The sequence below is a fragment of the Accipiter gentilis genome, chromosome 26, assembly GCF_929443795.1.
Source record: "Accipiter gentilis chromosome 26, bAccGen1.1, whole genome shotgun sequence".
Taxonomy (NCBI): domain Eukaryota; kingdom Metazoa; phylum Chordata; class Aves; order Accipitriformes; family Accipitridae; genus Astur; species Astur gentilis.
In genome coordinates this window covers 21,482,283-21,506,261 of record NC_064905.1, presented here as the reverse complement: position 1 = coordinate 21,506,261, position 23,979 = coordinate 21,482,283, and the positions used below count along the sequence as shown (strand labels likewise).

Here is a 23,979-nt window from a genome sequence, read left to right as displayed (position 1 = left end):
TGTACCTCACGTCAGCTAGTTGTTAGGTCTTCCTGTCTACGCAGCCATTGCTGGTTTATCCAAGAGTGTGTACTTCTGGCAACTTGGGAGTGACTTATTTTGCTGGCTGAGTTTTCAACTGTCCATTTCTTTTTTCTTCTTCTAGAACGATATAATCCTTCATCAAAAACATCCAATGGTCATCAATCCAAATCGTAAGTAGCTGTTGAGAAAACATTTTTCAAACAATAGTCTATTTTTAAGATATTTGGAAAATAGCTGTTTCTTTTACTAGAATGTGTCAATTCTTGCACAGACTCTTTTAGCATACTTCTCCTTGACTGGCAGAAGAAGGGGATCATCTTTAAGCAGCTATTTTCTAGGACAGCAGACCAAATACAGCACATTGGAGTGAATAACAAATACACTGTGCTGCCTTTCCATTCCCCTGCTTTCTTGTTGGTTGTCAGGATAGGTCTGCAAGAGTTTAGACCTTGGAATTGGCGTGTGAACTAGAAAGGTATCAGCAGATAAGAAGGGGCGAGATGAAACGGGACTTAGCAAATGCGTGCATTGCAGAGCTGTCAGCTGGAAGCAGCTTGTAGCAGTTGCACAAATAGGCAGGATGGGGAACTGTTTTGTATTGGAGGAGATAGAAAACTGTGTTTGGGATCCAGTTAAGTTCATTCTACTCAGCCTCTTAACTGACTGGCAAACATTTCTATTAGTTATGCACACCAACCCAACGTTTTACTTTGTCAATCATGCAACTGAGAGAAAAAATAAAAATCAATTGGAGTATTCTAGATGGCTGTAGTCCCCCTTTCTCATACCTGAATATCAACTATGTGCAGTTAAAAGACTGTATCCCAACTAATATGTCCATGAAAATAAAGGTTTACCAGCTGATTGTGTGTTTAATGAAAGTAGTTGTAGATTCTGAAAACTTGTAATTCTAAGTTAACATTTGTTGTAATGCAATCACCAAATGAAGTCTAGTTCTTCTGCTGGTCTGTGCACATGTTACAGTATTGGCAAGATTAAAAAGCACATGACCTGTGGGAAGGGAGTAGAACAAAAAGAACCCTCCCTGAATTATTGTAGACTTACAGCCAGTTTCCCAAAAACATGTAGTTTAAGAAGATGCTCATATGCAGCCAGTTCAACAAGTGGTAGAAATAGAAGTTCACCATTTGGCTTTGCTTTTGTCATAGCAGTATAGACCACTAAGGTGGAACTGTGCTATTTCCAAAGCTGGAGAATGTGAGAACATCTAAGAAGAAGAGGTAGCACTGGACATGAGTTGAACTGGGATGCATAGGAAGAAAGTTGAGATGATGTTTACTGTGACAATATGGTTTTAAATCATTTTAAAAACAAGTCTGATCAGGTAAAAAAAAACTTAAAAAAAGGAGATAAATGCATCTTTTGTAAAAGGATAGCAATGAAGACTATTTCAGGAACTAGATCCTAGAGGCTGGTGTTTCTTTTCAGATCATCAGTAGAACAGCTATACCGTGAAACTCAGAAGTATTAGACTTTTAATCCTTTCTCATTTTCTTTCTCCAGATGTGAATCGAACCAGACAGAGTAAGATGTTTTATTTCTGTAATCAAAGATGTTTTTCAATAAGCACAAAGGCCTTGTACACTGCTATATGTTTTCAGTGTGTTCACATATTTTCAGTATTGTGAAATAGTGTGTGTATGTATGACTACCATAAATAATTATGGCTTTGTATAATAATAAAATAACTATGGCTTAGAACAGTTGCACTGTTGCCACGAGGCAGGAAACAGCCACTAGTGTTAGCTTTCTTGATTCTATTTAAAACAGTATTCTTGGCCATTGTGTTTAAGAAGTTGAACATACACAAGTTAGCTCCTCCTGCATAAGTAAATTGTGTCAAATTTCCTTTCTAAATTTAACAGTGAACTCAGTAGTCAAAGTACTAGAATCCTTATTCTTCTCTAAAGAATGACTTAACTCATGATTCTTAAACATTAAGTGTTAAAATGGCATCTTGTGGATATCACCCACGCAGCCTACTTCGTAGTATAAACAATAGCATGTTGAAATATAGAAGAATGCTTTGAAAGTAATTAAAGTACATGGAAAACCTTGTCTCACTTTCTCCCTTTTACTTAGTATGTTGAAAGATGACTTAAAACTTAGCAGTAGTGAAGACAGCGATGGAGAGCAGGTACGTTCATTCAATCAGTTTCAGAAAAAAAAAAAAAATGCATTCACGGTTCAGTACTGCAGCAGTGTTCAATATTCCAACAGCAAAATGAGCAGCTTAAGAGGAGATTTATGATTAAGAAACAAAAATCAAATGGAATGTTTTTAGACAAACCTCAGGTATTCCTAAATGTAAACTTGGAGAAAATTATCTGTTTTGTGAAAACAGTATGCTTTTATCTAGAAAATCCTGTTTTACTGATTTCAAATGGGCTTTCTCTGAACATAAAATAGCAATAGTGTACTTTAAAACATACGTAAAGGCCCACCATTTAAAGATAGAACCGTTCATGTTCTGCCATTTAGTAGCTTGGGACTGTGTTTGGGATGATAGGGGATACTATATCTGTAACTGGGAGTATAGCAGCACCTTTATTTTTATTGAAAAGTCTCTTTTTTCCTCTTTGTCAATATTAACTTTGTGCAGCTTCTGCCAGAAATGGCATTTAGCATGCTAAATTAAAAATACTTGTAGAGTCTGTGCTACGCAGCAGTAATCACATTCCTCTCTTGTTTCTTTTCTTCCTGTTCCCAGTTCTAGTGCTTGATTTTGTTCATGTGGAAAACTTTGAGATAGTACATGTAGTTGGTTAACTCCTAGTACTCTGGGCATCTCAGGAATAGCATTGTAAAATGTTGAATCATCTGTTTCAAAAAGATGGAAACATGTTATCAGTGAGTGCTGCAAATAGGAACTGTTAGACTGTAGTCAGAATACGTAGGACTCAAGATAATAGATTTGTGGTGAAAACTTGGAGAAAATAACTTTTTCTTTCTGTATAAGGAAAATGCTTATTTAAACTGCTTCAAGTACTGAATTAAGATGCTCTTCAGGCTAAATTATTTAAAAAATTTAAAGGCTCTAAATTGATGCTTTGCAACTTAATTGTATATACAATTCTAAAGTAACTTCTAGAAGCTTCATGCTTTTTTTTTCTTAATTGCAGGACTGCGATAAGACAGTGCCAAGGAGCACACCTGGAAGGTAGGCATTCCTGGTAGATTGCAGCATAGAAAGCAGAGTGGTGATATGCAGCCCAGTCAGCACTTTTGACTTGATCTTATTTTTAAAATTCATGTTTGTCTTTTGTCTTGTATTAAAGCAAAAGGTGATTAGAATTTAATCAGTGATTAAATAGCATATATCCCATAAATTAAGCTAACCACTTTGGGAAGGGGAGGGGAAACAAAGGCTGTTGTTTGGTTCTGGGGTGAACTGTGTTCAATTATGTTGAATTTTCTAGTAAATGTTAATGAAAATATTACATTTTATTCTTTCTAATGAAAGGACTTCTAGGCTATGTTTGTGCCTTGGGAGTGTTTGTTGATTTTTCCTCATTTTTGTTTTCAGTAATTCTGAACCTTCACAGCATAACAGTGAAGGAGCAGATAATTCAAGGGATGACTCAAGCAGCCATAGTGGATCTGAAAGCAGTTCAGGATCTGACTCTGAAAGTGAAAGCAGTTCCAGTGATAGTGAAGCTAATGAACCATCACAGAGTGCATCCCCTGAGGTAGGATCTGACATGTATTTGGGCTGTCTTCATTAGCTTGGCATTAATCCTGAGTTTTAAAAGCAGAAAAGATTAATAAATTCTTAAACTCTTTAAAAAAAATAAAATAATAGACTGATAAACATGGGATCATTTTCAAGACGAACTATTCTTTTGCTGAAGTACCTGTAATTGGATATGGTAACAATTCTCTATATAAGCATGTATTTGATGTTTGAATTTGAGGTGATTTTTACCACTTTGGAGTAAGTTTTTACCACTTTGTACCACTTTTACCTGTTGGAGAGCAGAAGTTAGATGTAGTAACAGTACCTTAAAAAACTGCAGGCTTTTAGCTTGGAAAGCTATGGCAGCAAATATTGCCTGTTGATAGCAGCTGCTCCAGGTGAAGGAAAAATGAGAGCTGTTATTTGTACCTGTATTCATTGACCTATTTTTCATTCGTTATTTATCACAGGTTTTTTGGTGTGCCTCTTGCTTTGGCATGCAGCATAATACAGCTGTCCCATGGAAAAGGTCGAAGAAATGTGAAATATTTTCTCTAATGCTGGTTTTTTTATTTGTTTTTAGCCAGAGCCACCACCAACAAACAAGTGGCAACTGGATAACTGGTTGAACAAAGTTAATTCACATAAAGTGTCACCAGCTTCTTCTGTGGACAGCAATATCCCATCGTCCCAAGGCTACAAAAAAGAGGGACGGGATCAGGGGACAGGGAGCGGGTACACTGATCAAAGTGGATCCAAGGATTCGATTTCTTCTACACCGGGGCGAGATTCCAAACCCACCCAAAAGGGCTCGGAGAGCAGTCGCGGCAGGCAGAAATCACCTGCCCAAAGTGACAGCTCAACACAGAGGAGGACTGTAGGTAAAAAGCAGCCCAAGAAAGCAGAAAAGACATCTATTGAAGAGCCTAGAGGAGGTCTCAAAATAGAAAGTGAAACCCCAGTAGACATGGCAACAAATATACCTTCAAACAGGCATAAGGCAGCCACAAAGGGCTCCAGAAAACCCAATATAAAGAAAGAGCCCAAATCTTCCCCTCGGCCTACAACAGAGAAAAAGAAATACAAGGCTTCAAGCAAATCTGCCCAGAAATCCAGGGAATTCATAGAAACAGATACCTCATCCTCTGATTCAGATGAAAATGAGAGCCTGCCTCCTTCATCACAAACACCCAAATACTCTGAGAGCAATAGGACTCCTGTTAAATCTTCCATGGAGGAGGATGACGGCTTTTTTCGGCAAAGAATTTTCTCTCCTATGGAAGAGAAAGAGCTTCTTTCACCACTCAGTGATCCTGATGAAAGGTACCCACTTATTGTGAAGATTGACCTGAGCCTCTTATCAAGAATACCAGGGAAGCCTTACAAGGATGCTGACGCACCCAAAGTGGAAAAGAAAAACGTGCCAGAGAAGCACGTGAGAGAATCCCAGAAGCAGCCGTCTGACAAAAGTTCCACAAAAGGCAAAAGGAAACATAAGCAGGTGATAATTTTGTAGCGAGAGATTTACCTGGTATTTCAGCCCCGTAGTGGATTGCTACTGGTGTCAAGCATGTAGCCCAGCAGCCCAGATCATGCCTCAATGTAGTGACTCTGAGCAATTTAGGAGATGACCTTGGCTAGCTGTTTTATGCACAACATGTGGATCATCCCCGTGCTGTTATAGTAGGGACTACTGGGATTTTCTTTTTTAGCAAGGAGGGGAAGGGAGAAGGTTGCACCAGCAGGAGTGTTAGCACTGTAGCTAGAGCTCATGGAGGTAGTGGAGCTTCTGTACCTCTGAGTTGTGCATCCTGCCCTCTCATGCCTCCGCTTGATCTGGCAGCAGCCGTTATTGCACTGCAGGCCAGGTCAGGCAGCTGATTCAATGGAAAATTCACCTGGCCAAAAAAAAAACAGTGGGTGGGGGGCAGTTTTCAGCTGGATCAGCTCCTTGAACCAGTGAATCATGCAATTACATATTGCCAGGACAAAGGATGGGCCTGGGGCATGGCAGCAGCAGAAACCGTAATCTCGGGGTGCTGCTTTACTGGGAGCAGAGGGACCTCTCCATAAGGATATTTAATCTTTCCTAAAAAAGCATTTCATCTTCCATGATTTTTATTTATAGTTGAAATGCCTTGGGGCAGTAAAATAGACAGGAATCAGTGGGGCAGCTGAATAGAAGTAATACTCTTGGAGAGGGGAATGGTAAGAAGTAGTAGGTGGTGTAATTTTAAACTGCTTTTAGAAACCTGAGAACATAGTCTGTATAAAGAGCAACCCTGTAGCTGTCAGATGAACTCAGTGATCCAGTGAGTTTTTATAAATTTCTGGTTTCTGTGAAGTTAGGACTGTGAAGCCCTGGTCCAGGGATTCAAAAATTGCCATGCTACTCTGGACTTCATTCTGAAAATTTCATTTTGACAGGGATTTGGCAGTGGTTGTAAGACTTTGTTGACATGTGGAAATCAAAGGTTTATATGATATCATCCAGAGAGTCATTTGACTTTCCAGAGGTAGATAATTTCAGTTAAACCAGTTTTCCTACTGAGCAACCTAAGTAAACTTGATCACTTGCTGAAATTAGTGTCATCTAGGACACTTGACATGTAACTGCCAACAGAGGTTTCTCCTGTATTGTTCCTAAGATTCCTGTTTTCTCTGGGTAAGGAAACGAAGTGAGAAAGTATGAGCTTTTTTTGTAAAACAGGAATAACTCTGACCAGTACAGTGATTAATTATTTTTTGCAAGTGTTACTGTGTAATTCCTAATGTTTGGGGATGCACTCAGGCTTGCAATGGCTCTGAATACACTGACTTTTATTCCTTTGACCAGTACACATCTGGAGTTACAGCATTAAAGATTTGTGCTCTTAGACCTAAACCAAGAAGCTTTGGCAAGATCAATTAAATTTAGGCTTTATCTCAGCAAACAGTCTGGTTGTTAACGGTTTTGAATCCTCAGATTACTCTGATGCTTACTGGTGCATGCTAGAGAAGATGCAAGCCTGTTTGAGGCAACTAAAGAAAACCCCACCCTTTCCCCCCACCCGTCCAGTTTTTAGGTTTGTGAGTACTCGGTGTGCAGCTGCCACCACTTGATTTCTACACTTTGTTTGCTCATGTGTTTCCTTGATGATAAGGCTCAGGGTTGCAGCATTGGTGTAACAAAAATGAAACCTTTTGGGTTTGAACCTGGGTTATGTTTCCAGATGACTTCTTCTGTGAGGCCCTCTTTTCCATTTTATTCACTGTATTGATACTTCCAGTGCTTGCTGAAGACAGCTTAGAAATTTACCTTCAAGACCCTTTGACTTTAGGATTAAATTTATATAAGTCTAGTCTTCAAATCTCTGAGCTTACTGTAATAGGCTGTAAGACTTTTACCTTTTTCTGACATTCACCGTGGCCTAACCTATGTTAGGCTCCACAACATAAAATCTGTCTCCTGATCTCTTAGTGAAGCCTTTAGCAGATTTTTCCAGTGTTTCATGGTGATAATATGTTTGTGCTAAAACGAACAACTTAGCTGCTACTTCTTTTATGCAGGTTGGTAATTTAGAAGCCAGACTTTGGTTTTCATTATGTTCCAATATCAAGGTCTGGTCAAATATCTGATATGGGCTAGATGTTGTAGGGCATGTTTTTGTGGTCTGTATATATCTTACTCTGAACACTGCAAAATGCCTGCTAAATTAAGTCTCTTAATGTGGAACATTTGCCACTCTCAGTGAAGCTGTAAATGTGGATATTTGCCTGGATGTATTTCTTGTTTGCTTTATTCAGAATGAGGATGAAAACAGAGCCAGTGAAAGCAAGAAAACAAAACTGGAAGAAAAAGCTCCATCGGGACACAAGACTTCTAGCAGTAGGGAGTGAGTATCTTGGCTATGTTTTCAACATTGAAGGCTCAATGTGATCAAGGAGACGATGGGTGCCCATCTTCCCCCCTCTTCTTCTCCCCACCCCCAACAAAGTGTTTCCTCATTATTAATCACTGGGTACAATTTCATTGTTTCTTACCCTTCAGACAGATTTACTTCAGAGTTTCTACTGGTATTTGGTGGAAATTTATTTCCATAACCAAAAACATTGGCCAAGGACAATTGTTTTACTTAACAGAAGTAAGGTAATCCCTCATGTGAAGGGTTGGTGTATTGTGGAATATGTGTTTCCTGGTTTTTCTCAAAAAAATTATACCAGAACTGGTATAATTATGTCATGGAAAAGAATGCTATATAGTGAGTAATTGCCAAATTACAAATATGTGAGAAGCTGCAGTACGTCAGATGCTAGAAATCTTTTTTGCCCATTCTGAATTAATCAGTGTCTTACTATTTTTTTAGGAAACAGATATAGAATGAACGGGTGCATTTCTAGCTTGACTATGCTTTTTTACCTGTTATTTCTGATATTTGCTTGATCATCAGTGCAGTTGTCTGAAGGACATTTAATTTAAATGAAATTATATGATTTTATAAAAATACTGTGTAGCAATAATTATTATGGGAAGCCAGGAATAGCCAACGGTAGTCCTCAGCAGCCAAGGTAAGAGTGTACTGAAAGGCTACACTGAGAAGGCTTTCCAGTTTCCTGGGTTCCAGAGAATATTTATCTGGACCATCTTTTTTCTGAGCTGTTAGGCTGACTAGTCTGCAACAGACAGGCTGGCGCTAACATTGGCATTAGTTTCTTGTGTTGTAAGTGTTTAGGGTGTTTTTTTAAGAACTGATGTAGGGATGTGGTTTTATGGTTAGAACTTGTCTACTGTGTTTTCAGGTCAGAACAAATAAAATGGCGAAAACGAGTTTAATCTGGCTTCGTAGAAACCTATTCAGCGGATGATTATTCTCTTTCTTTTCCTGCATATCTGGCTTGCTAGGTCTAACAATAAAAAATCTTGTTTGTTTAAAAAAGTTGGGGTTTTTTTATTTTTATTTTAAATTTTTTTTTTAAGTTTTGTGGTGTTGGGTTTTGGGGGTTTTTTTTGTTTTGTTTTTTGAGGAAACAAACACAAAACCTGAATTTGTTCATTTTGTCCAGGTCTTCAAAGCCAAGTGCTGTTAAAGAAAAGGATTTACTGCCATCTCCTGCTGCCCCAGTCCTGCAGAAAGATTCCAAGCAAGAACACGGGTCCCGGAAGAGGACGGTCAGTCAGTCGTCATCCTTAAAGTCCAGCAGCAACCTTAGCAAGGAGAGTAGTGGTGGCACTAAAAGCAGCTCATCTTCTAAACAAAAGAAGACGGAGGGGAAGGGTTCTAGCAGTGCTAAAGAAACCAAGGTAAAGGGCTTATTCTGTAAAAGCCTTAAGCCTGTTTCTTTGCTTTGCAGTTTGACATGCTCAGTGTGATCTAAACAATAATTGGCTGTTCAAGTTAAAATGTAACTAGTTATAGATATGCATTGTTTCGTGTCATGGTGCCTAAGTACCTTGAGAGTCTATAAATTAGAAAACAACTTGGGAGAGATCATGGAATACTAATGCTTATTCCTCCCAAATTCTTAATGTTAATCAGTGAAATGTGTTTAGTCATCTTCTGATTACTGATGATGGTTATTTGTTGTTTAATTTGTTCATAAGAAATATCACTAGAAAGCTGTTTCCACAACAGTAAATGGAACAATGAGGTTACTGTTGTCTTGTCAGAGCAGATACAGATCTTGTCCTGATTTTTAAGGAGAGCAGGAGCTTGGCCCACGCTCGGCGCTAGGGTGCGGAACTATAGCTCTCATTTAATGACATTGTAGGACCGCAGAAAGATTATTTTAACTCTGGCTCGGGAATGTACAGCACTGTCTGTGGTTAGAGTGGAGAAAACATGGTTATAAAGATGGTGCAGAAAATGTTTTTTAAGAGATTTAGGTTAGGAAGATACTTAGATGTGATGGAATTTAAAAATGTTATAGGAAAATTATACTCTTAGGTCGCTAAATTTTAATATGCTTTTTCATCAGTATAGAAATGTGTATTACTGGACAGAAATTAGCCTGTGAGCACATCTGAGAGTATGTTGTTGAATACCTGTGATGGTCAGTTTCTGTTGTATAGCCAATTGTTGAGCGTAGTACGTTTAACTGGGGGGGATTTTACCTTTGTCTTTGCGATTCCAATGTGTGCTGCAGGTGCTGGTGCGGCTGTCTCCGTGCTCTCTGCAGCAAAGCCCCAAAGCCTCCGAGAGGCTGTGGAAGCTCCAGTAGTTTGAGGAACTGCTAAACCTCAGTAGTAGTTGGATTTGCAGTCTCTGAAAAGCTTAGAAGCAAAGTCTAAAAATGTTCCAGAAAGAGAGTTGATTTGGGGAGGAGTAAAGCAGCAAATAGACATTAGCAATGGCAGAAAGTAACTTAGTCATCAGGGTGGAGTTCACGAACAACTGAACTGGGTGACATGCTGTATTACTTCAGATGCTAATACCGTGAGATTTTAGAAGCCTGGCAGGGTTGCGTATATTCGTGGCTGTGTAAAACACTTCCAGGAACTGTAGATAGTGAATTTACCTTACAGGCTGAGGCTTTGCCCTTTCTTTATTCATCAGCATAGAAACGTCCCTAAGCCAGTTAATTTGTGAGATGTTTATCATTTTATACTTCAGATATGCTTAGTCATGCCTTTCTTAAAGTAGCATATACTCTTCCTGCATTGCACTGCATGTTTTGTTATTGTTTCTACATTACAATGGTAGATAGTACGTTGCTGTGCAAATCTGGTGCCTTGCAGCTCCAGGATCCTTCTGGTTAGCAATAATCTGATAAATGTAGGTTATGAAATATATCTATATAGATGGCCTTTGATCATGATAAATCAAGAGAGCAGAAAACACATATGAAGCTGGGGAGTTGTTTTAAACTTTTTAGCTGCTAAAAATGGATTCACTTAGGATTCACAGAATGTTTCTAGTGTCCAGTCTTTAGCCTGAAGTGTCACGTCGAGCTGGGACAGAGGAGCAAGGACTGTGTTGTGAAGACAGCTAACATTTCTCCCTGAAGATGATGCTTATCCTTCCAAATTATTTTTTTTTTCACCAAGGCAAAGACTTTCAGCAGGGTGTATTATTGATAGAAATGAGAAATCATAAAAATATTCATCATCTCTTTGTTAGAGTGGAAAAACAGGACTTAGAAACAGTGACATGGGAGATTCAGGGAGGGATTTCCTGGACCCGGGTGTGTCTAGAAAGCCTTGGCCCCATTACTTCCTCTAATGGGGATCTCCTGGTGTATTAGTGAGGAGCTTGATTACAGCCTCTGCGTGTACCTCTGTGCTGGCATTAGGGGAAAGCCTCATGAAGCTGTGTTACTGTCTGTGGTGAATGGAAGCTAAGGCAGCTGCAAAACTGACATTATTACATATAAAGTGTGAAGTCATGGGGGAAATTTATACAACAAATGCTTTTCTTGAAGGCCAGAGAAGATTTAACTGTTCTTTAAATTTATTATTTGGCAACAATTTTCCTTTCAGGAAAAGATTCTGAACAATTCATCAAACTGCCCTCCTGCATCTGCTCAATCTACGGAAAGTTCAAAGTCAAGAAGAGCAAAACTTGTTTTTGATGATAGGTAAGAACCGCAAAAGGTGCCTTTCCCTTTGTGGGGCTGTGAATCTCGGAGCGTAGCCAGCTCCCTGCGGAGCAGAGTTGTCGTTTCGCTTCACAGAAGCTGTTAAGCCAAGCTCACACTCTGGAGAGCCGCACTTTGTTCCTGCAGCGATGTGCTTGTCTGACTGCTCCCTCTGCCATTTACTTGGCAGGCAGCGCAGTCCTTCAGGGCGAACTGTAGCCTGCCCTGTGCATTCCTGCCGAGCATAAAAAGACCACGCAGTAGACTTAAATAGCTCAGGTTGTTCCGTTTTTAAATGCTGATGGGGCCTTTTCACCTTAGCAGGACACTGCTGCTACCTATCTGCCTGTTCTCTTCTTAACAGAGCCTGTGTCCTTTACAGTCAGGAGATTGTGGTCATTGATAATAAAGAGGAGCCATCATTTTTTGAAATTCTGGATCCACAAGAGCAGGATTGGGCTTTAATCCTGTGGGGTCAGAGAAAGTGTCTTGAGAAGAAAATAAAACCAGTATTTTACCGTCTTGTGCAGACTTGAGGTTTCACTTGTACCAATTCAAATCTCAGCACAACACTTGCTCTTAAAGCATTTCTCTTTGTTGTTCTTTAAATTCACTTCACAGATAAAATTATGTTTATACTAAACGTAAAAGTAGCTTCCTGCTTAAGAAATACTCGGAAGTGGGCAAGTGAGCTGGTTAGTGTTTTTCTCCTGATAGTTATTCCGTAAAGAAAAAAAAAAAAAAGAAGAAAGCTGAGGGGATTTGATGATTAGAGTACACTATCAATCATTTAGGACAAAATAGTTTGTGGGGATTTTGTAATTATTCCAGGACAAAACAGGGCCAAGAAATTGAGATAAGATTAAAAAAAAATTAAAAAATCTGAATGTGTATTGAAGTATAGGAAGACATAATGAGAGCACCCTCCAAGGAACAGTCATTGTTCTTTGGAATGGTGACGTGTTATAACCTTATGGTTATGATAGACACATTTTAGGATTTCTTGGGCCTAGAACTGATTGAACTAATTTTGTAGGTATGTAATCTTTTTAATATTAACTGTTGCTTTGTAATGACATCAATTTCCTGTAAGTGGACAGTTAAAAATGTTGATTTCAGATACCTTTAATTCTTAGACAAGTAAGATAGGATGGATGAGAGAATTTATTTCAAACTGTAATCAACTTATAGGTAATATGTTAATATATTGAAATGTATAATTACGCTTTTATGATTACCTTCTCATCTAGTTGTGAAAGTAATTTAGCATTGATTGTCTTGGGTGGCTAAGCAAAAGCAATTAACACCTGAATGCTTCTTGATTTATTTTGTATTATTATCATAGTTTTTAACTATTTCACACCCTCAGTAATGCCAGTCCTGGAGGTGCTGTATTAATTTGTTCTCAAATTTTGTGGTTTTTTCTTTCTCCTGTTCCTGTTGTCGGTCAAGTGTTTGGTTTGCTTGGCTATCAAATGCAATAAATTTAACCAAATCATGTGTACTTCCAATTTGCTTGAAATACTGTTTTGAATTACCTGAAACTAGAGAACTAAATTTAAACTATTTTTAACAGTTTTATCATACTGCAACTAATCATACTGGTTAACTGTTTTAACAACTTTTTAAACAGTTCTATCATAGCGTGTAGCTCCTGTAACTTGATTTAGACAGAAAAGATAGGAAATTTGGCAACATTAAGAACTTCAGTCAAAACAGAAAATGCAATGTGGATGGGGCTGAGTCCATAAATTTGTGTCCTCTGTTGCAGGACTTACTCAGCTGATCATTATTTACAAGAAGCAAAGAAGTTAAAACATAATGCAGATGCATTGGTAAGTAAATCTCCAGTACTTATCCAATGTTTGCACATTGTACTGGGGTTTGTTTACTGCCTTTGCCATTTTGCTGCCCTTCTGTACTGGAGCTTTCTTGTACTCCCTCTCTGGTTTTTGTCCTTAAAAGTTTTTTCCAATCTCCTTAGTCTGACAGGTTTGAGAAGGCTGTGTACTACCTAGATGCTGTAGTGTCGTTCATTGAGTGTGGGAATGCATTGGAGAAAAATGCTCAGGAATCCAAGTCCCCGTTCCCTATGTATTCAGAAACTGTGGAATTAATCAAGTAAGCATTGCAAAGTATATACAAAAGTCAAGTGGGTGGGAAAGAGGTCTGGAAATCGGAGCTTCTGGATTTACTAAAGTTTTGCTGCCAGCTTTTGAAAACTTTTATCGTTCTCTAATAAAACTGGATTGCTTACCAGTTCCAGTTGCTGAGACTTAAAGTGGTTTCGTGAAGGTTGAGATCCTTTCTGCTAAGGTTCTTGGAGTCTCTCTACAACGTGTAACACATAAGAAGCAAAATTACTTCAATTACTACCTAGCCAGCATTTTGTTTAGGGTCTGAGAGAGGTTCGTGAAATGGTGAAGACAGTTGAAGCTAGAAATTCATAAGAAAGGTAGTGTTTTGCAATTGATAAATGATACTTTAGTCTTTATTTTGTTGATTCCTTGATGTCTTTGTAGATACACTATGAAACTGAAGAATTACTTGGCACCGGATGCTACGGCTGCAGATAAAAGGCTAGCAGTGCTTTGGTATGTGTATTCTGAACTTACTACAATGCACTGATTAATTTCAAATGTTTTATCTACATGAAATGCTGTACTACACTGAGTTCTCAGGTGTTTCTGAACCAAATATATGAGTTTTCCACTTGGCTGTACATGAAGATTAATGCTGTGTATCTGATTACTGGAAATTGGGGCAGAGAGGATGTTGACAAGGGCCAAGTCCTTGAAATATTAAGGAGTAACAGCAGAAAGGATGGGAGTCTTTCCTATGTACTCACTCAGTGATAAGTCAAAATTTGGACTGGCTGTAAAGAATTGTCACTAGCCTCCTAGATTAATGAAATGGCTGCAGGAGGTGTAGAGGACCAGAGTCAATTGGTGTCAAGTGGAAAAGAAAGGGGAGGCCGTGGCAGAATGCATTACACTCAGTATGTCCTGACACAAGCAAAAAATAAATGAACTCCTTGTCTAGGAAGTAACTTAGTGTTGTCTTCTAAGTTGAGAACTGGATTATATTAGCCAGATCACTGAAAATTATAGTTTCAGCTTAAGGCACACAGAGCTATTTTTATTTCCTTGAGAATTTAAAGGTGCTTATGGATTTTTTTAGTTGAGTTACAACCTGAGAGTTGGCAGAGAAAGCTTTAAAGACACAGCTGGTAGTTTTTTGAACTTCAGTCAGTTGTGATAAACTTGACTTTAACTGTAAATGTTTTGTTATTCTGTCTTTGGTCAGTCTTCGGTGCCAATCTCTACTATACCTAAGGCTTTTCAAACTGAAAAAGGAAAGTGCATTGAAATATTCTAAAACTCTGACTGAACATCTGAAGGTAATTGCATATGTATTTTATTAAAATATTTAAACCTAATCACATTAAAGCTCTACATCACTTAAAATTCCTGAATCCGATTCTCAGACTGCTACATGTGAACTTGGAATATACCCTATTCGGAGCTGGACCTTGAAAGTATATTAAAGTTCAGTAGTTTAAAACTGGGAAGACACAGCATGGCTGTCATAACCCTACTGGTCCTAGCATGATAAGCTCTCTTTTAATAATTTGAATGAGCTTTTGTCTTCTTTAATAAATTTAGTAGGCTTCAAGGAGAATTTAAAAACGTTTTTTCTTGCTGCAGATAAAACAATCTGAAACTTCACTTTCATGTTTAAGCTTAAGGAATTCAGGATCTATGGGTATATTACATGGGCTGCAGCTATTCAGCCTTTGCAAAAGCTGGTGCCAGAGCCAACTTCTAATTCAAAACCAAATTGGTCTTTCTGAATTTTTGTTGTTTCCAGTGGTCTGTTAGATATTTGTTTTTAATTCCCCCTTCCCAGTGAATTTATCTAAATTCCTGTGGAACTGATTTAAAAGTGCTGTCAGGGAAAGGAGATTGAGAGATGTCCTTTGAATGAATTTATCTGAATCAAGATGTTGCAGATGAGAAAAACAGTTATGTTACTTCTGTAATGTTAGTCAGGCCTTAATCCAAACTGAGATTTTCAAAGGAACGCTTCGGGGTATGTAGCTAATGTCATTGGGTTTCTCTGAAACTTCCAGCTATCAATACTAAGAGGAAACAGGCTCATCACATGCCTGACTTCTCCATTTTTTTGAGACATCTTTAATTGTTCAATGCTAGTAATAACAGATTTCTTCCTATTAATGGGCTGAAGAAACCAAAATGTCTCGTAAGAGGCAATGGGATATAATGATTAGAACAGAGGACTATTCCAATCATATATATATTTAGTGGCCTTCTTTGTGTTACTAAAATAATCCCTTAATTTGTGACTTAATCATCAGTAAAAAAGGATATTTTCCCAAATTTGAATTTACTTTGATATTATTCAGAATGTTGGTTATTGCTTAAAAGAAAAACTACAAAAATTAATTTGGTCAAAATAACCAATTAAATAACCAGATAAAGTATAACTAGTTAAAGCATGAACATAAGTCAGGTGACAAATTTATTTTTCCTCAAACAGAATTCCTATAATAATTCTCAAGCACCATCACCTGGTATGGGAAGGTAAGTAGTAAAAGCTATTACCTGTATTTCTCAACTTCTAACTAGTTTTCTACATAAACTGTGCCTGGAGTGCTCAAAGAGTAGCTTTTCACTCTTTAAAGTGTTGGGGTGGTTGTTCTAAGGGTGTAGATTTTGATTCAGACATTTGCATAATTATTCTCATAAAAGGTTTGGAAGACTGCTGCTTGTGATAGTGCTCTGCAGAGAGTTTGTCAGGCAACTCCTCGTTGGGAAAAAAAAAAAAAAAAAGTCAGTGTGTCACTAACACACAAGCCACCTATCTCAGTGAGTTTTGTTGTTTTATTTAATGCTTTTCCCCTCAAAACAATAGCTTTATTAGTCCTGCAAGCCCAGAAGGTTACAAGTACTTTCAGGATTGTCTGTTCCATAGTATACCAATTTACTTCCATTCTTTAAAACTTAACAATAGACCTTTGATAGATTACTCTGTGAGTTTTAGGAGGGCATTTCAGATGTGCATTGTGTTATCTGAAAGTGTAACATGACGGCAGTATAGTTACCATGTAGTTGAAATGTTTTAATTATTATTCTTTAAGGTTCAATTTATTTAAACAATGAATTTAAGATTTTGTTGAGTTAAAAGATGATGAGGTTTGGTGGTTAGGTTTTGGCCGTGAAGCCAAAATGTTAAGAACTGGAGGATGCTCAGCAGTTGTTACCAGCTCATGCATTTCATTTGTTGAAGGGCAAATCCTGACTTCTTGATGTGTAAAGTGGGAGTGCTTTAGCACCTCGCACCCTGAGGTGTGGGAAGAGAGGTCTTAGAGGGCATCTTACAGCATGATGTGCCTGAAATATGTATATGTATGCATTTTACAATTTAATATTTTTCTTTGGATAAGCAGCAAGCCTGTCGGTATGCCGTCTCCAGTCTCTCCAAAGCTGTCTCCAGGGAATTCAGGAAATTACTCTTCCGGGGCAGCCAACCCTTCAGGGAGCGGGTCTTCAGTGACGATCCCCCAGAGGATCCATCAGATGGCAGCCAGCTACGTCCAAGTTACGTCCAACTTCCTCTATGCCACTGAAATTTGGGACCAAGCCGAACAGCTGTCTAAAGAACAGAAAGGTAAGGGCTGGCACAGGTGGATTATAACATCGGATGTACCAGAGTGTGCTGAAACACCTATGGGCTTTGACTTTTGGAGTTGCAGTTAATGGTGCGCTGGATGCTTAACCAGGTCCTCTGCAAAAGTAAGGTGGAAAGTTACACCTTCGATTACAGTGATACCCCAAGCTGGTTGTCTTGGTTGTCAAGGTAGTGTTGGAGATGTAATGTTTCCTACCAGCTATGTGTTTAAAAAAAATATATATTTGTTGCATTTCCTGTAAAATGTTTGGTGTAGGAAGAGGAACTTGGTACATTTCCGTTTCTGAAATACCTAAGTGAAATACACAGTTGAGGGGGAGAGGCCAAGGAAGTTTTACAATAGTTTAACCATACTCTAATTATTCTTATCAGCCAGTCTTCTGCAAAAGAGTAAAGAAATTGATTAGAAAGGACCTTTTTCCTTCATTTTTATTCTTCTGTCATTCAGCCATCTCTCATGACTCGTCTCTATGTTAATCTAAAAGATCCATGCTGAAAGGATGGGAGGGTTGGGTGTAATATTTCCCATTTAAAAGTACGTGCATAGTTTAACTTGTGTTTCTGTTGTTCTAGAGTTCTTTGCTGAACTGGATAAAGTTATGGGCCCTCTGATTTTTAATTCAAGCATCATGACAGACCTAGTGCGTTACACCCGTCAGGGATTACATTGGTTGCGCCTGGATGCCAAGTGATATTTTGAACTGAAGGAATGGAAAATCGAACACATTTTTCTCGCTGCCTCTGATTTATCTCCACAACACTGTGTCATGTCAATAAGGAAGACTGCCATAACACATTGCTTAGTTGACACTAAGAGCAAGGAATGCTTTCACATGTCTCCCATCCTCATTTGTGTTTTGTGTTTTAACCCCAAATCATCTGGTTAATGGACTTCTTCAGTATTCCCGTTTTAAGTTATTTAAATATTTTTAAATTTGCTACATATAAAGGTGTAGTTTTTGCTGATCTGTCCTGGATAGATCATTGGAATTCCAGTCATAATACATAAATAGTCAGTTTAAATCCTATTTATTTTAATTTTTTAATTTTAATTTTGAAAAGCCCAGTTTTGGGCAGTTTTAGCTATTTCTTCCCTAAATTTACCCTTTCGAGTACTTAGGAGAAATTAAACATAGACACTTTATTTAAGTACTTTGTGAGCTTTGTTACTCTGTAATGTCTTGTGGTGGTAGAGCCTGTAAAAGGAACTAGGATTGATAGGTTCTAACGTGTAGGGACACCATACTTTTCATGCCTAATGCCTATGAGTCAACTAATAAATGACAACTACAGATTTATTATTGCAGAATTTGTACTAAATAGAAAAGTTCCAGATATTCTTCTACGTATTAAGATACTTCATTTAAATGAATTATAAAGAAATTTATATGGAAAAGTATTTAGCTGGATCTGACTTGGATTGTTTACAAGGCAGTTTCAAAACATCGATTAACACTATAACAATCACAAAACATTACAGTAATTTGCATTTAATGTAATATTGAAGTAATGGTGTAGGAATGAACTTCAGTCTGATGGGTGCGATGCATACAGGAAAGGTTTCTGAAAAGGACAATCTTGTGCTTTTTTGCATCTCTTCATTTAAAATACGTTTTGTTTCTGTGCTTGTCGTTTTTTGATACTTAAGAAAATCAGTGAACTTTGTGGTTAAAAAACCAACAATAGTTAAATTCCTACCAGAACCGTCATTTGCATCTTTTCCATTGACTGAGAAACCAGTAATCTTAAGTAGAAATCGAGGTCCATTTTTTTCCTTTTAGGGTCTGATAGGTAATGGACACTACAGGATGACAGTGCAACAGCCATCGTGGGGTGGGAGCACACCTGCTAATACAGGGAAATTGACTGTTTTGATGCAGAATGGATTTAAAACTTGTATTTACCCCGTGTTAATGAAGGTCCCATTAATGTTTGATGGAGCATAATATTCACTTGCAAGGGAGCGACTTGGTGCAACAGAAGTGGTTCGTGGAGTTGCAATTGACTGCTCTCAAAAAGTGTAAACCAAAGTACCTTTCCATGTAAGGTGCTTGTCTGAGTAAAAGGTTTAAAATGCTACTGCTTTCAGTATTGCTTAGTGCCCCTAACATGTCTGGTGTGCCTTATGCCTTACTTTTAGATGAAGATTTTATGAACTGTTTACAAGATGTTTTACAGCAGGACCAGGTATACTGTATGCAGTGGTCTTCTGCAGTACTTTGGTAAAATTCCATTTCCTTTTTAAAAGTACTAGTGTCCGTCACACAAACTGACTTCTCATTGCGGTGGTCTCCTTTTGAAGAGTCAAACTCTGAATCCTTTGGAGTGAGGTTGTGGAATGCTGCTTTGTTTTCTCTCCCACTTAACCCTTTATTCTGTACCAGATATGAACGTGCATGTTCAGGAAAATTATTGCACTAAATTTTTTGTGTAGTTGTAGTTAAGTGCCAAAATCACGGCAACCTCAAGAGAAGGAATAGAATTCTACGCTACTTAGTACTGCAGTATGTCCTATGGGCTTTAAGAGTTTAGAAGTTTTGCAAATTAGTAACCTACTAAAAGGTAGCTGCATATTCGTAGAGCTTCCTTTGCGTTCCAGCGTGTTTTGTACTTCCAGAAAAGCTTTGCTACGTACGAATTGATACATGGTTAACAGACCTGTGACTTTTCCATGATAGCTGAATTTACTCTTCAGGTCTGTTGGAGCATCCTTTTTATTGAATCACTGTGCAAAGGTCACGTTTCTGTTAGTGTTTGCTGTTCGAGACAGAACTCTGTACCCTCAAACTCCGCATCTTGGTTAATGGGACACTGTCAACTATTTTTCCTTTAATACTCTAAAGTGCCTAGCACACTTTTGACGCTATATAAAAAATACCTTCGTAGAAGTTGCATTCATAGTTTATTTTTTGTGTAGTGCTGCACTAGCCAGCATGGCTGTTTTTTGGCTTGCTCCTTTGTGCACAGTTACCATTACTGATAGCAGGAATGGTCTCATCTCTGGGAATTTTTTTTTCCTTAACTAGAGTCCCACAAATACCTTTTGGTGTCACGCTAAATTGGTCTCTTAAAAATGTATCGCTTATCACTAGATCAGTGGATCTTAAAAAATTGTCTTCAAATGACCAGAAGACTTTTTACATCGTGTCAAAATGTGGACCTGAACTGGTTGAAAGTGTCCCACCTAAACAGTATACTTCATAGTCAAATATCCTCTAGAGTGCTGTCCCAGGTCTTCTGTCTGTACGGGAGATACGCAGTGGTCTTGTTAATTGACAAGAAATGCCTTATGCATCTGTGGCTATTTCAAACAGATAGATTTAAACTTCGCAATTCCAAAAGCATATCTTAATTTGAGATTTACCATTGTTTCCGAGAGTTATGTACTTTGTCAGATTTCATAGCTTAAAAAAAAAAAAAAAAAAAAATGCAAGTACATAATAGGCTTCCATCCCTCTGTCAAAATGCAGGCGAACGGTCTAAACCTGTCCTTTCGTACCTCTACACAACAGCAGTGGAAACGCACGCCACTTCAGTACTAATGCACGTCACACTAGTGACTAACGACGAGGGAATCCCTAACTCCTGGCTTCCTAAATGATTCCCCAGATGATCATATATTAAATACATATCAATGCTGTAATTTTAATTCCCTCACTGAACGCGGTCCCAGTTGGTGAATCTTAAAAATGGCTTAATCAGACTAGGCTTGCTCAGATATCAATACTATTTGAATTTGCTGTCAAACTTGCAGGTTCCTAGGTGATAAGGTGCAACCATTTGTAATTATAAATAAATCTTCAGGACACCAGAGTAAAACAGCCCGAGACTTTTATTTTGATTTGAAATTATTAGCCATAAAGCAGAGCATATGGATGGCTCTCCTTGGCTTTTGATGGCAGTATGCAATTTGTATTGTATGTGTCTTTTAATATATATGTATATATATATGAACTCTGTCTGTCCAAAGTATATGTTATACTTGTTTTTAGATTATGGTGCAACTGACTATATTGATATATTATTTATTGAGTGCTGAATCACCATCTTACTGGTGATAAATATTGCATATTATACAGGAGTGCAATGTATATTCCTTTAGATTGCTGAGGCTTGATTGCTGTGATAACAAAAAAATGCCCTGAAATGTATTTATGAATGGCCCCAACATACAGAGAGTCAGTACTTTATGGAAATAATGTAGCGCTTGCCTGGGGCAAGTAAAATAAAGCCGTAGGCAGATAATTATGTCGTTTGCCAAAATGGCAAACTACTGGAAAGAGAGACTACCTTTGCTGTATTTAATATTTCATTTACCCAGCAGATATTTGCTGTCACTGCAGTGTTTATATTAAGGCAGATACAAAAGGGCCTGAGCAAGTCAAGTTTGAATTACCCATTGGGGAGTAAACAGCTTCCAAATTCTTAGATTTCTGAGAAATACTTTGGTCAGGGTTTAAATTACTCCCATCTGATGAATCAGTGTTACGGAAAACCCTGAGTTTCCAGGCAACAAAGTTAATGCTAGACATCTTTAAGTATAAAGAGTAGCCAAAGCTTTTGCTAGCCAACTCAGACAAATCCAGACCTATTCCAGGAGACAAATTTCCTAAGTGGGAAAGTTACGTAAACTCAAACAATCAGGGAACCGTGATGTATGTCCAACTCCATTACTTTTCGAGGAATTGGTCTCTGCTGCCATGATGCCATGTGAAAACAGCAGTGTTGGGGCGGGGAGAGGCAGGGAGGGAAGGGTCAGCTGTACAGTCAATAAATTCTTCTCCCGGTACGCGCGTGGCAGAGCAGCAGCTCTGGTCTGTGCGCGGTCAGCCTTTCGGACAGCGTTGGCTCTCGGCTCTCTGCCAATACTCAGCTGAGTTTCAGTCGAATACGCTATACGGAGCAATTTGACATGCTGTGGCACGGCATAGAGTTTATGTAGGCTATCTTCATGTAAACGCTTCACCTGTTTTAATTTCATCTGGAAGCTTAATGGAAGTGTATCCATTCCTGGTGTAACTCTCCACACGTGCTAACAGAGCTGATACCAGCAAGTTGGAGTGCAGTGTTCCCTGTCTTCAGTTTTTATATGCAACCCTAATCGTTGATGTAGTTGGGTGCACAGTACTTCTGCAGCATTTGTTTTTGGCTGCATTGGCATTATACATCTGAAAACTCAACTCTAAGGACCAGGCATGACTTTTGCAAGCACAGTTCCTGACATTTGTATCTGGTCCCCCTTTTAAATTGTTTTAAGAAATTTTGTATATGGAGGATAAAGTGCTTATATATTTATTAAAAATCCTTTATCTTATTTGAAATTATTATTTGGTGAAGAAGGGTTTTTCTTTTGGGGGAGGGCTCGTGGGTGGGGGAAGGTAACTTTTAACCTGTCACTTATAAATGAAGCCCTTATTAATCATACAGAAAGGTACTGTTAGTAACTATAATGGGATGTCTCTGTTTTATGCTTTGTACATGACAAGTCCATGTGTTACATTTTGTTTCTATCAAAATATTTAGGCATCTGTCTTCAACCAAAACCTAAAAAAAAAAAAACAAACTGTGATTTTATTTGTTGCAATACATTTGAAATTTCAAAGGGTACTTTGGGGCTCAAAATTAGGATTTCTAAGTCAGTATGTGCATTTCACGTAATAAAGCTGTTAATGGTGAGCAAAGTATTATATACTAACTAGATTTTTTCCACATCTGTATAGTATATTCTATGTATTTTGTGGTATTGAGATTATAGAAAGTTTAGTGTCTGAAACATGCGTTTAATGTGTATTTTTAAACAAATTTATGGCAATTAAAATATTTGGAGAAAAGGGTATCACATTTCAATTTGTAAAGATCTTTTTAACTACTGTGTCATTAAAATGCTTTGTACAATGCAAAACTGTAACTGGAGAAACTAAGTTTAATAAATATCAAATAGATTTTCTGTATTAAACTTCAAAAACACTGTGCTCGTATCTGTTGCATGGGCTTTCTCCTCCCTGGTATTGCATTTTTAAGCAGAGTTTTCTTTTTTGATCCTAGTGCTCTATGCATAACAAAAGGAAAATAGCATTCAGATTTGTGTCCCAGACTTGTTGATATTTGTCTAATCAAAAGTGGCTTTGTTTCTTTTGGCCCTCCGAGTTAACACACAACAGATCAAAATTGGGTTTTGATCAATTTATTTTAAAATAGTAGATACTTCAGTGGCAGAAGTCAGTCTAGGACATTTATTTAAGTAAATTTGATTAGAAGTAATTAAAAGTAAATACTTTTCCAGTTATCACTGGATATATTTGGGATATTGAAAATGCTGTCAGTATTATCGGTTTGTTTGCTCCCTCTTTCTAACAGGCCTTTATCTGAAGTACTGATAAGAGTTCAGCTGTTGAGACTGAAATGAGATGGAAGCGTGATCTACTTTATGCACTTGCCAGGTTGAAGGATAAATGTCTAAAGTCCAGTTTGAAATAAGCACTCCGAAACACCAGCTGTGCACTCATCATACACTTTGCTCACAGGATACAAGGAAAACCAAGGTATTGAGCAAAAACCAAGGTGGTTTGCGGAATATAAATTTTTAATTCACACCTTAAAAAAAAAAAACCACCAACCATTACAAAAAACCAAAACGAACACGAGATGCAGAGTCCTTTTACTGAGCTTGGCCAGAGAGTCATCCTGAAGCGTGTGCTGCAGAGGTACAGCCTTGGTTAGGAAATGCTCTCAAGTTGTTTGAAGTCCTTTTTTATCAGTTCATATGACAGAAATGTTAAATATACTTAGTGCTCGATTCACTGTCCTAGCTTTTGAACAGTCAATAAATATTTCACAAGTAGAGAGGAGCATTGTTAGCAGTAACAGTGATGGGCGTTCTTCATCGTGACAGGTCACTCTGAGGCTGTTCGGAGGAAACAGCGGTTCTTCCTGGAAAACAAAACGTCATCAGGCACTGACGGCTCGGACTGCCAGCTGCGTAGGGCTCAGAC

General features: G+C 38.1%; 1 protein-coding gene across 10 annotated transcripts in view; it reads left to right on the top strand.

Annotated features, from left to right (window-relative positions):
• Nucleotides 1-22,998, top strand: part of AFF4 (ALF transcription elongation factor 4) — a 56,136-nt gene extending 33,138 nt beyond the window's left edge. For 7 of the 10 annotated variants that reach the window (XM_049830019.1, XM_049830021.1, XM_049830020.1 and 4 more), the window contains 16 exons: nucleotides 146-194; nucleotides 1,549-1,569; nucleotides 2,128-2,182; nucleotides 3,168-3,205; nucleotides 3,572-3,734; nucleotides 4,305-5,222; nucleotides 7,508-7,596; nucleotides 8,765-9,002; nucleotides 11,178-11,275; nucleotides 13,047-13,110; nucleotides 13,260-13,396; nucleotides 13,798-13,869; nucleotides 14,582-14,675; nucleotides 15,836-15,879; nucleotides 16,743-16,966; nucleotides 17,561-22,998. In XM_049830019.1, coding sequence (XP_049685976.1) covers nucleotides 146-194; nucleotides 1,549-1,569; nucleotides 2,128-2,182; nucleotides 3,168-3,205; nucleotides 3,572-3,734; nucleotides 4,305-5,222; nucleotides 7,508-7,596; nucleotides 8,765-9,002; nucleotides 11,178-11,275; nucleotides 13,047-13,110; nucleotides 13,260-13,396; nucleotides 13,798-13,869; nucleotides 14,582-14,675; nucleotides 15,836-15,879; nucleotides 16,743-16,966; nucleotides 17,561-17,679 — 2,423 coding nt within the window. In that variant the 3' untranslated portion in view covers nucleotides 17,680-22,998. The remainder of the gene's footprint in view (nucleotides 1-145; nucleotides 195-1,548; nucleotides 1,570-2,127; nucleotides 2,183-3,167; nucleotides 3,206-3,571; nucleotides 3,735-4,304; nucleotides 5,223-7,507; nucleotides 7,597-8,764; nucleotides 9,003-11,177; nucleotides 11,276-13,046; nucleotides 13,111-13,259; nucleotides 13,397-13,797; nucleotides 13,870-14,581; nucleotides 14,676-15,835; nucleotides 15,880-16,742; nucleotides 16,967-17,560) is intronic. The other 3 variants (XM_049830024.1, XM_049830025.1, XM_049830026.1) reach the window with 3 other exon arrangements.
• The last annotated feature ends 981 nt before the right edge of the window (nucleotides 22,999-23,979 follow it).